Source organism: Serinus canaria, chromosome 3, assembly GCF_022539315.1.
Source record: "Serinus canaria isolate serCan28SL12 chromosome 3, serCan2020, whole genome shotgun sequence".
Classification (NCBI taxonomy): Eukaryota; Metazoa; Chordata; class Aves; order Passeriformes; family Fringillidae; genus Serinus; species Serinus canaria.
The window spans coordinates 109,585,370-109,598,277 of NC_066316.1; the positions used below are offsets into that span (position 1 = coordinate 109,585,370).

The following is a 12,908-nucleotide window of genomic DNA, read 5'->3' on the forward strand; positions in this document are numbered from 1 at the left end:
TCTGGCCAAGACTATGCCACTGAAATCTCCCAAATTTCAGTAGAGGGTCCCCCACATGCCCAGTCCTTGCTGGGTGCTGAGCCAGACCCCAGGAATATTTGGGAAGGAGTTGTAGGTCAGCCAATGCCTCTGGTACACAGAAAGCACCGTGTGGAGCATCCAGCCCACAGGGCTGCCCTGGGTGGGACTGGGGAGAGGACTCAGTCAGAGAGTGACAGAGTCCTCTGTTAGGGACACGAGGGGCTGAAAGGCCACATCTTTATCCCACATCACACCACAACAAGGACAAGGCTGTGGAAGAGGTTTTACAGCAACTTCTGTGAGCCAGAGAGAAGTTTGATAAGAGGATCCATGTTCACCCCTGAAAGAATTTTCTACCAAGGTCATTGACATGGAAACCAAATAAGGATAAATAAGAGAAACCTGCAACTGCCTATTCCAATGAGCACTTTGTCCCTCGTGACCAATGAGTAAAGTGTAAACTTCTGAGTTTTGTAAGAATGTATAAAAAGCATGCATGCTATAATAAAACCAGTTTGAGCCTTCTGAAAATGGAGTGTGCTGCTTTGACTTGTCTCTGTCTCAACAACGACACAAGACCATCAGAGATATTAAGCCATGCTCCAATGCAGAGCAAGCCTGGGCTAGGTGTGTTTCCAAGTTGCTCAGTCCTTTTCCCATTAAATTCAAGATGAGATGGAGAAAGCACGAGGCTTCCTCCAATTTCACCCAGAGCCCAGGGCTGAATGCCCCAGCATAGTCCCAGGTATCCAAAATTCCCACTCCCTTCCTGCTAGGACACAAAGCCAGGTGGAACAGGGCTTTGAGACACCCAGTCTGGTGGAAGGATCTACATCTTTTAAGAGCCTTTCCAACCCAAATCATTCTGTGAGACCAAGCCCTCCAGATGGAGAGCCAAAGCCATGGCTCCAAACACAGACAATCTTTCCCCTCCAAAAAGTGGAATTGCTGAAGGAGTCAATTAGAGTTTCTGTCATAATTAAACAGAAAAGTGGCAGCAAGACTCTGTGCAAGCACCTGGGAGCAAGAGGAGAGGACAAAGTCCCACAGTCACTCAGGAGCTTCCCCACATCTTCCTGACTTATATTGGAACCTTCCTTTGTACAGGAAGGGAAAGATTTCCTTTCTGGTCCTTGGAGCAGCACTTCCAAAATGGTGCTTTTCACTCCAAATCTGTTTCTCTTAAAGGATGGGAGCAGGCATAAATGGATAAGGGAAAAGAGCTCTCATTAAACTATGCAGTGTTCAGCTCTGATTTCACACAGGTTTGTTTAGATGCATACAGAAAAGCTTTGAGGTGCTTTGGATTACAGGGACTGGCATCCCATCCTGGGGGTTATGGCATTCCATCCCAGGATATCCTGGGGACAGCTTCCAATGCACCTCTCAGCGAAGCTCTGTGAGTGGTGAGAAGAGTGTTCCCTGAAAGCCACTTTCAATTCAGGGAGTAATCTCCTCAGAGACATTAGAAAGATGGTGGGATTGAAGATAAAAAGAAGAGGCTTTTCACAATGTGGGGGAGAAAAAGAGAAAGTTACAGTTCAGTCTTTAATTTTTCATCTAACAGCAGGAGAGGAAACAGTTAAACCTCAAATCAGGAAGCAAAAAGTTAAGGGAAAAGAAAACCACACCACAAGTACAACTCCTAAATTTCCTATTGCAGCCCAAGGCTGAACCCATTAAAAGGAAGGGTAAAAAAAAAAAAAAAAGAAAGAAATTAAGAAAGAAATAAATTTTAAAAAAAGAAAAAAAGAAAACAAGAAAAAGGAAAACAGAGAAGCAATTTTGCTTATCCTTTCCTTACACACCTAGAAGCCCCTTTTTCCTATTATTTATTTATTTACCCTCCCCTTCTAGAGCAAGGCCCTTATTTTCTCATTTAGTCCAACAGAGATTGTCCTCCTGGAATGACCTTTTTTTTTTTCCTTTCTCCCTCTCTCTCTCTCTTCTCCTTTCCTTCTTCCTCCCCCCCTCCTCCCTGCTGCCTCCAGGCCATTGCCCTCGTGCCAGTAACTAGATAACACACTCTATCAGAGATTTTTTAAAAAATCATTGCAAAGGCACTGGGGCTGATAGTGGCATCAATCCTTGCCTGACACGGGCTCGGGTCAACCATTTATCTCTTCACATTGCCTGTGGTTACTGGGGAGCCCATCTTGGTTCTCTACAACTTAACAACCCTGCAGATGGTACCTCTCTGCTCCAGCAGCCTCCACACCCCGAGACTGGTTTTGTGGCTTTTTTTATTAGTTTGTTTTTTTTTTTTTAATGGACTGTTCCACTCCTTTTCTGTGAGGATCTGGTGGGTTTTATTGCCCTCCTCACCTCCTTCTGAAAATAACACTGTGTTGAAAATTTCACTTTAAACCAAGATATTGAGTTAAGAAAACAGGGAATTTGGAGATGCAAGGGGTAGGCTTGCTGGGTTGTTAAAAGTGCATATTTATGAAAAAGCACACAAAATATTGTAAAGGAGGTTCAGCTAGTCCTACTTCTGATGTCCCATCCTGTGTGATATGGCTATTTTTGGCTGGTTGCACTGCCAAAGGACCCAGGAACTCTACTCACAGCCCAAGACAACATAAAGTCAGGTTCTATCAGGATACTTGCTAATAAATCCAATGAAACTATTCCCAAACCTCAGCAAGTTGTGATCCCCATGGCCAGATAAAGTGTTCTGAGTTTGTACTCTCTAAATGGATACACAGGAATTAAATATCTATTGCACCATAGTTCTTCTTCAAGTGGAGCAGAGAATAAAACAGAACAGCTGTTTTATTATCCCCTTCCAAACAAATTCCATATCAAACTGGAATCTGCTCTGTACCTTCCCCATTCCTGGCAGTGCTCAAGGCCAGGCTGGATGGGGCTTGGAGCAACCTGGTTTAGAGGAAGGTGTCTCTGCCCATGGCAGGAGGATTGGGACTAGATGACCTTTTTGAGATCCTTTCCAACCCAAACCCTTCTGTGTCTCTGTGATCCCTGCCCTGCCTAGCTACCCTCAGCCTGCCGTGGTGTTTTTCCTCATGGACTGCCAGGTATGAGCCCTTCACCCCCATAAATGCACCCACCAAACATCCACACAGCATGAGCTCTAAAATGAGAGTAAAAGAGAGGAGTCACTTCCCATCACTTGTAATGCTCAGAGATGGAGAACATGCCCAGGAGCTGTCCCTGTCCATGGCAGGGGGTTGGAATGAGATGATCTTTAATGTCCCTTCCAACCCAAACCAATCTATGACCTTTCATGAGTCCTGCTGTGAGTAATAAAGTAACAGTCCTTTATGCCCAGAGTGCCCTGGGCTGCCAAAGACCCTTCCATGCCCCCTGAAAGCTGCCTAGGTTTTTCCACCTTTGTAAATCACCAAATATCTCCACCACTCAATGAAATGAAACCATTCCATTTCTTCCCTCACCTCCAAAAACTTTGGCATCAAGAGAGATGGTAAGTAAGGAAAAAAAAGGCTGAAAAAAGAAGGAAAGGAATGATTCTAAGACCTACAGAGGAATCCAAGGGATTGGAAGATCTAGTCCTGATTATATTAAGTGGGAGCTGAACAGAAATGATTTTGAGGTGACATTATATATCTCAGGCATGACCATTGTGTTTTTTGGTTTTTTTTCTTTCATGAGAAGTGAACAAAACACTTATCCCTGCATCAGTCACCAAGCTAAGAATTCACAGATCCTCAATACTCCACCCCTTAAATCTCAATATCTGTTGAAAACAAACTGAAAGCAGTGCAGCACACCCAGGCAGAGCCATAATCCAGGATGGCATTTTTATCTGGCAAGTTATTTTTTATTAACCCCCTACCCTTCAACAGAGACCCCTTGAGGGTTGGGTTGCAGGGAATTCACTGGGATACCAGTTCAGCTTCCCTAGGGCTGACTAAATATGTGGTATCGGCCCTCTGCCAAATATTCCACCAGCCATGTGGGCCAGCAGAGGAGGGGGAGTGGGAGCAGGGAAGAGCTGCTCCAGCAGCATGTTTGCATCATGATTAGGTCTGGTCCAGCGATCTGGAATAATAATGGGAAGGCTCACTAAGCATAATGGGTTCAGAGCCAACCCAGCCTGGTCAAACCCTCCCATGAGCATCCTCTCCTGGTGCTTTTGGGGTGTTTTGCACATCCCATCAGTGTCACCAGAGCTGACGTCTCATTATGCAGCCAAGGTGGAAGTGGACAGGTACTGAGTGAGCATTAGAACTTTTCTTTTCCCTTTTATTATTTAATTCATGCCTTCCCATTATCCAGTGCATTCTTGAAGCTGTGAACTAATTAAGTCCTGTGGGATATACAATCAGTACTGGGGTTTTATTTTGCCCTCCCTCTCTTTTCAGTAGGCTAAATTGCATTATATACTGAAATAAAAATAATTGTGCAACTCTTCTTGGATAATAACAGAGTAAGTTACAAACACTAATGATGCTGAATGCAACAGTGGGGCAGAGGCCTGCTGCTTATTTCTTGTGACCTAATTAAGTCATACAGGGCAAAATACTTCAAACACAAAGTGAGGCAAGAGCTTAAATCAGTTTCTAATGAAAATCATAAAAATTATTCTCTGGGGGAGTGGTGGGACACAGACCAGACATCAGAAAAAATCCAAATTGAACTGAAATTTCATGAAGTCTGCAGCAAAAATCACAGATCTTCAGGCAGCACCTTGAAACCCCATGATATTCTGGGAGTCCTCTAGATTCAGATCTGAGCCCATCCCTGACTTTAACCATGCACCTGATGTTTCTGGAGGTTTTTTCTGACATTTAGGATTCTATGATTCATGCAAGCAACAGCTCAGAGACCAGAGCTGAAAGGACAAAAATTAAGTGATGGATTTTGCAGCACCTACCGGAAAATGAAGTTGTTTAAAAATTACAACTGATGAAAAAATACCCTAAAAACTGTGTCATAGAATAGTGGGCATATCATAGAATATCCTGAGTTTCAAGAAACCCACAAGGATCATCAAGGCCAGCTCCTGACTCTGCAGAGAACAGCCCTAAGAGCCCTAATCTGTGCCCAAGAATGTTGTCCAAATGTTGCTCTGGCAGGTTTGGTGATGTTACCATTTTTACCTCTCAGGCTCAGGTTCCCAGAACCAATATTTTACACTTTATTTATTTATTATTTTCTGCTCTCAACCAAGGCTATTCTCTCTTTTTGCCAGCGCCCATTTATTCCATTCCATAAGCCTCTGTCAGAATTTCTACATGTTTACTTGCAATGCCATCCTGGAGCTAATCCTGCTCCACCATCATCACCAAATCACCTCTGAACAACCCTCCCACAGCACCCAAGACCTGGGCTGGGTTCTTGGCCTGCCTGGCATCCCTCAGCTGGCAGCAGAAAACAAACCACTGAGCAGTGTAGCTGTGCTGAGAACAGGATCATCATGCCCCTTTTTTATGGAATGTTTTGAGATCCTTGCATGAGCATGCAAGAGAAGTGCCAGATGTTATTATAAAGAGATGCAGCCCCATTACTTGCACACAGAGTTGTGCTGCCTGCTAATAGCACCATTATCCTAAGGCACGTGGTGCTATTAATGCATTTCACTGCTTAGTGCTGAAGCTGGGGACCATTTTTTCCACTGGAAAGGTAAGGCCAGTTCACATGACATGATTTAAACCTCCACAGTGAAGCATGCATGCACTGCACCAGGTCGTAAATCTTAACGGGATGCTGTCAGCCAGGAAGGGACCAAAATTGAAGCCATTTATCTGAACTCCCCACCCATCCACCTCCGCTCACCCAAGCCAGTTTTGGGAAGAGGGATAAAATGATTCTGAATGCCCACTGGGTTCATTAAGCAGCAGCAAATCCCAGATCTAAAGTGCTGCTGTTTCCATCCTGCTCTGAATGGATTTGTTCATTCTGGACACTTAGGACTTCCTTGGTTTTCCCTACTCTGAGCAGAAAAAAAACACAGCAGGAGCAAACCTCACAGCTTCTTCCTCTTCTTGCTCCCACCTGAGTCACAGGACAAGCTGCCATCCTGCCATTACTGAGGCTGCAGGAGCTGTGACACAGCTCAGATCACAGACAGCAGAGGGAAATATCCCTCTGGGCTGCTGCAGCCCAGGCTCTGGGACTCTAGAGCAGCCCTTATCCCATTTGGGAAGGAAAATAGGAATGTAAGGAGGAGTTACCATTTGATCTCATGCTTGCCTGGGCACTTCACTCCTGCAGTCACCAACCAGCAATTTTTGAGGGTTGTATTTCTCCTTAGCTGGGCATGTTTAAGGTAACATAACTAACAAGGCTGATGAGCAAATTAATCTCAATAAGAAACATTCTACATCTGACATTCCCTCACAAACCAAGGACAGGCTTAACAGAAGCAAGGAATTGTAATTTAGGAGACTCCACTGCAACAGTAATATTCATGTAAGGTAGATTTGCAAATATTCAGAGACTGCTAAATATAGAATAGATCAGATATATAAAACTAAATACAGAATTCAACACTAGAAATGCACCAAAATTATTCTGCCAGGACAATGCAGCTACTTTTTGGGCTGGCAAAGTAAATTTAAAGTCCTTAAACACAGGAAACCTCTTTGCAGATAGAGTTAAAAATTACTGTGGTAGCTTTAACATTGATGCTGAGCAAATGAACTTCATTTTCCTAAACTGTGCTAAAAGATTGTTTGAAAAGTTTATTTAACAGATTAAAAATAGCCATTGTTTTTTTTTCCCTAGGTCAGGTGTGTAACTAACCCCACTCACAGGTTCCTGAATTCAGAAGGTCTCCACCACATCTCAGGAGCTGCTCCTTTAGGAAAGGAGAATGAAGAAGGAATAATTGGTGTTCAAGAAATACCCAATCCCTCTAAATTTCTTCATTCTGGTGGCTAAACACCCCCTCTGCAAAACTGTGAGAATTCTAACAGGACATTTCAGGTTAGCAATGACATTTTTACGTATCAAGTCTTAAAATTTATGCTGGTTCAGGATTACAGCTTTTTTTGTCATGAACTCTTGGCATATGTCTTCTTTTCTTGCAATACTCACAGATAGCACTGGGAACACTGTCCCATTTTCCTTCAGCTACTGAAAAGCAGCAAAAATCAAATATAACCAAGGCTGCACTGAATGCTAAGTCTCTGCCAGAGAGCTGAAACTGTACCTCATGGCTAAAATTTCTGCTCAACAGAAAATAACACTTTTATAGGAAAATTGAATTTATATTAAAAAAAAAAAAGAGAGAGTGTTAAAAAATACATAGATTGCTCAGAAAATAAGGTAAAGCTCATTTATGTCTCATAAAATACATGATTAGCCATAGTTAACCATTAATTCAGCTGTGCTGTATTAGAACAGCTATTCAAAGTTGGAAAGCATTTAATATTATATATTGCTGCTGCTCAGCCTAAATTGTTTTTTTTCTTGCCCCCCTTTAAATGTACACAATATTACAAATTTAATTTTAAGCTGTTTGAATCAGTCTGTAAAAAAGATTTGATTATACCTGAGTGTTCTGGCCCCAGTTTTTCCATATCTCAGTAATCTTGGCAGTAATTGGCTGATTAGCTCCCTCACACTCCATCTCTGCCTCAGTTTCCATGGTAATGTTACAGGAGCTATTATAGATGAGAACTTCATCTCTTTCCACTTTAGGGCTGAAACGAGAAGGGAGGTTAAATGGGGTGTCATCAATCTTAATGAAATGCAATTATTTTTACTCTTATTAATCATTGAAAGCCATTAGCTTGTGGCAACTCCTGGCCACCATTTGTCAAACTTTGCAAATTTCGGTAATTTTGTTTCCATTCTTTTATTGTTTATTTGTTTTTCCCCCCTTTATCTGCACGCACTCAGGATGAAAACACATGCAGTAAATATCTCTCAGTGATGCTTTTCTCCTTCCCCAAACCATCACAAACAGGAACAAATGCCAGTCCAGGACCAAGGCAGGCAGATAAGTGCAGACAGCAGGGAGGGAATCAGCAGTGTTGGGAGCAAAGATGGACTCCTACGAGGAGTAGGGTTGGTTTGTGTCTCCCCCCTCCCCATCTTACCCACACTTAGCAATGGGGAATGAATAACTTGCAACTCCCCTAGGGCAAGGGGAGAAATTGGAAAAAACCACACAACTGGCTAACTGGTCCCTAATTCCAACTGTGAAAAAATGAGCTCATTTAGGGGTTCCAATTCCTGCTACCCAGCTGATTGCAATGATGCTTTGTTGCTAACATTGGAACATTAACTTAGTAAATTAATTAAACTTACTTAACAGCCCAGGCTAAGGAGATTCGATATATGTGCCAGTTATACCAGCAGACATTTGCTCTAAAGCCTCCCCTTGCACAGGGGGAAGAAGAAATAGAAAATGTGGTGGGAGACAAACATTTTTTTTCTTGGTTTTGCTGCAGACAGTTGCTGATTTTGGTAGTGTTTCATTGTGGGGAGCTATAGGATCCAACATATAGTTTAGTGGTGAGCAAAGTGTGGTGCATGGTAAATGGCTGGACTTGATGATCCCAGAGGTCTTTTCCAGCCTAATTCTGTGACTTTTGGCCATTGCTACTTGTTCCTCTCCTCCCCACCTCACCATCAGATCCACACAGGCAAGTTGTAGGAAGGTGAGGAGAAAGGAACTACAGCAACACCAACAACCAGCAAAACAGAAATTACATGGCTTTTCTGAACAGCTAAGAAAGGACAGAGTTCACAGTGTGATTAATTCAACAAAACAGAGGATCAGATAGACAGGATCAGGATTTTAGGAGGCCTTCAGGTTCCTGAAAATCCCATATAACAGGGTTTTGTTAAAGTACCCCTGGGATTAAAACCTCAGAATGGTTTGGACTGGAAGGACTTTAAAGAGCATCCAGTTCCATCCCTCTGCCATGGGTAGGGACACCTTCCACTTCCCATCCAGCCTGGCCTTGGACACTTCCAGGGATCCAGGGGCAGCCACAGCTTCTCTGGGCACCCTGTACCAGGGCCTGCCCACCCTCACAGTGAACAATTCCTTCCTAACAACTCTCACAAATCTACCTTCTGTCAGTCTGAAGCCATTCCCCTGCTGCTCCATGCCCTTGTCCAAAGTCCTTCTCCAAATCTCATGGAGTCCCTTTAGGCATTGAATGGTGTTCTAAGTTCTCCCTGCAGCCTCCTCTTCTCCAGGCTGAGCAATCCGAGTTTTCCAGCCTTTTGCTGACAGCAGAGCTGCTCCATCCCTCTGATCATCATCATCCTGCTTCCTCTGGACTCATCCCATCATCTCCAAATCCTTCCTATGCTGGGGACCCCAAATCTGGACCCTGATCCAGGTGGGGTCTCGTGAGAGAGGAGTAGAGGGGGTGAAGCACCTCCTTTGCCCAAATCTCTCCCAAAATTGACCCAACTGGAAAGTCAGGACTCGGAGCTTTGTTGGGAGGGTGATGATCAGAGTAGTTTGATGACCCTGAAGACTGAGAACTTCCCTGCTGGACAGAGCAGCTCACTCTGCAAACAAAGCTCTGCTCTGACCTGCATTTAGGGGCTGTTTGTTTTGGTGCCCTTATTCAGGGTTAAAGTGGTAAAGGAATCAGCCACATTAGAGACCACAAAAAACAAAACAAGAAAAAAAAAAAAAAAAAAACCAAAAAAACCACACCACCACCAACAACAACAAAAAAAGCCTTTAAGCCTTTGCAAGTTGCTGAACCCTTTTAACAGCAATTTTTTATTTTTATATTTAAATAAACTTTTCCCTCTGCTGTATCAATAATCAAAAGCCAGCCTTGGGGTGCTTGCTTTTGATAGCAACACTTTGAGAATTGATCTTGTCCTGTACAATAATTCAGTGGACTGATCTGTCTTTTAAGACTGCAAAGTACTTTTTAAAGCTGCAAGAAAAAAACTGCATCTTTTAAATTACCAACAGTTTTAAAGGCAGAAGGAGGTGGTGCTCAGCTGCATGCAGGGCATGGACACAATTTCTTAAACATTTAAGTCAATACAGGGACCTTTGAGGGGTTTTCTCAGGTTTTTTTGGGTTTTTTTTTTGCAAAAAGTAAATAAGCTTTCCTTGTAAGAGCCAGTTCCTCCCTGTCTTCATGCAAGCACATTCTGAAACACCCTTAACAAATTGCAATGTTTAAAAAAATGCAAGAAAAAGAGTGAATTATGAAATGGAATTCAGGTTGTAAATGGCAAAGCTTACAAGTCTTTTAAGGAATATGCTTTTGCCATTATGAGCAGATAAAGTATGGTCTGTGGTACAAACTACATAAAGAAAATACTTATTTAAACCCCTGAAAAACATTGTCCAGGTGGCTGCCCCAACCCTGGAAGTGCCCAAGTCCAGATTGGATGGGACTTGGAGCAACCTGGGATAGTGGAAAGTGTCCCTGCTTATGGCAGGGATGGAAAGAGATGAGATTTAAGGTCCTTTTAAACCCAAACTATTCTGTGATTCTATGGAATTAGTAAGAAAAACAGGAGAAATTCAATGTGCACTTAAGCCAGCAATTACTTCAGTGGTTTCGTCCCTATCCTGGGAAAAATGTCTTAACCTTGAGCATTTGCACAGAACTAAAATTCATATATGTTTTTATTATTATTTACTATTATTAATTAAAACAATCAGTACGTATTATTTCAGGAATCCTCAAAATAGCTCTTTTCTGGTGAAAACATTTAGATTTTCTAAGACTTTCCTGCAAATTCTGTTAACATTTTAAAATTAAATATTTTTCTGCACTGAAGTGTGGAAAACAGTTTTCAGAAGTTTTGAAATAAGTTAATTTGTATGATTCAAACCTCTCAATTTTTTCCTTCTATTAGTTCTAAGATTTCTCAAATCAGGAAAGTTTTTTGAAAACAAACAACTTTTGCCCCTACTTCCCTTTAGCAAGAAATAAACTTCCCTTTAGTTTAGAAATAATCTCACTAGAAAAAAAATTAGCAACCCAAGTTTTAATTTTCAACTAAAAGATAAGCATGAGCACAATAGGGTGAAAAGTTAAAACAATAAGAAAGATGTTGAAGAAGTGGGAAAAATGGGAAAAAAAGTAGATAAAAAAGTTAATTGATTTGATTCAGAAATAGGATTCCCAGGAGGAATAACAAACCCTGTCTCTGGAGCATTCACAGTGAAATTGGACTAAAAAACACAGTGAAAACAATAAGCAAACAGTCAGCAAAAGGACTTTGTGACTTTCTCTACAGTGGCAGCCCAAACCAAGGAAAGAAGAAAGAAAAAAGTAATCAGACTATAGTAGTAGTAGTAGTAGTAGTAGTAGTAGTAGTAGTAGTAGTGTATCATTGAAGATGCATTTTTTAATCAGTGAAGAACAGAGCACAATTTTGATATTCAGGGAAAAATAAGCAAAAAAGAAACACAGACAGGGTTGTCCTGTCCCTCTCAGGTTTGTTGGTTCTCTGGATTGGGGTTGCACGGATGTGAGAAAAAGCAAAGCAAAGTTCAACTAGACAAGGCAAGGCTCCTGGAGTTTCTTGATTTGAAACAAGTCATTCTGGGAGTAGTAGAACTGATTAAATTACTTCAATTTCACCTTTTTTTCCCCTCTTTCTAAGTCTCCTTACTTTGTCTTCTTCCAAAGATCAGTCCTCTCCATCTCCTGGGACGTTACAGGATATTACCAATGCACAGTGTGGCTTTGGACACTTGGCCAGTTGTACAGATCAGGGCAGAATTCTGCCCCCGTCTCCTCAGCAGGAAAATAATTTCTTTCTGCCTTACACTGATTTTCTCAAAACTGGGAGGAATTTTCTTAAAAAGTCCAGGCCTGATGAAATCTAGATCAATTTTAAAAAACTGGTGAGGAAGAAGTGACAGACCCACAGAGAGGGTGTTGCAACTGTGTAAACTTTTTTTAAAAATTAATTTTAGTTGGAAACTTCTATTTTTATATTTTTTAACAAGTTTAAAAAACTGTGGAATTCATGTCTTGCTGCCTTTGTACCATAAATGCCAGTTGGGTCTTTTTTTTTCCCCCTCAATTCAGGTTATTCAGAGCTCCCTCTGGTGAATCAACACCAGGTATGATGCAAGGACCAGGTCAAGATGAGGATCAGATCTCTGCCACTTCACTGAAATACCTGGACCACGGCAAGATGCAGCAGCCAGAAGTTTGTTCACCATGGACAGCAAATCATGGGCAGTGCATTACAATGCTGTTCTAATTCTCTATTTACTAAATAACTTCTGGAAAGTTTTATTCAGCTTGTTCCAGTATCTAAAGGGGAGTTACAAGAGGCCTGGAGAGGAACTTTTCACAAGGGCATGGAATGATAGGACAAGGGGGAGTGACTCCAAATTGAAGGAGGGAGATTTAGATTAGAGATTAGGTAGAAATTCTTCCATGTGAGGGTGGGGAGGCCCTGGCACAGGTTTCCCAGAGAAGCTGTGGCTGCCTCTGGATCCACTTCCTCTGGAAGTGTCCAAGGCCAGGATGGACAGGGCTTGGAGCAACCTGGGATAGTGGAAGGTGTCCCTGCCCATGGGGTTGGAACAAGATAACCTTTAAGGTCCCTTCCAAAACAAATCTTTAATCATTTACCTGCTTATTCCTTAACTCAGACATCCCACTTACTTCTAGAAGTAAATGCCTAGCAGGAATAAATCCTCACTGCTCCATCAAAGACAACAGTTCCAAGTTGTACTCCTGGACACCTCTTGGCCTTGGATTTGCAAAGCATAAGCACCCTTGCAAACCCTGCTGAATTTACCTCTTGACTTTTTACTGATGAAAATGCTTGGAGAAAGGCGGGGGGGGGGGGGGAAAGAAGAAAAAAACAGAAGGGAAAACAAAAGGGAAAACAACAGAAAAAAGAAGACTTCTGCTTTTCATAATGCCTAATCTTTTTTCCCATTGGCATCCATCAGATGTTGCTTTGGATCAGAAGATAAATATTAAAACCTA

General features: G+C 42.1%; 1 protein-coding gene across 1 annotated transcript in view; it reads right to left on the reverse strand.

The window, feature by feature from the left end:
- The window catches only part of PKHD1 (PKHD1 ciliary IPT domain containing fibrocystin/polyductin), a 281,842-nt gene that overhangs the window by 218,482 nt on the left and 50,452 nt on the right, over window positions 1-12,908 (reverse strand). Inside the window, exon 35 of the mRNA XM_050971903.1 lies at window positions 7,502-7,652. Coding sequence (XP_050827860.1) covers window positions 7,502-7,652 — 151 coding nt within the window. The remainder of the gene's footprint in view (window positions 1-7,501; window positions 7,653-12,908) is intronic.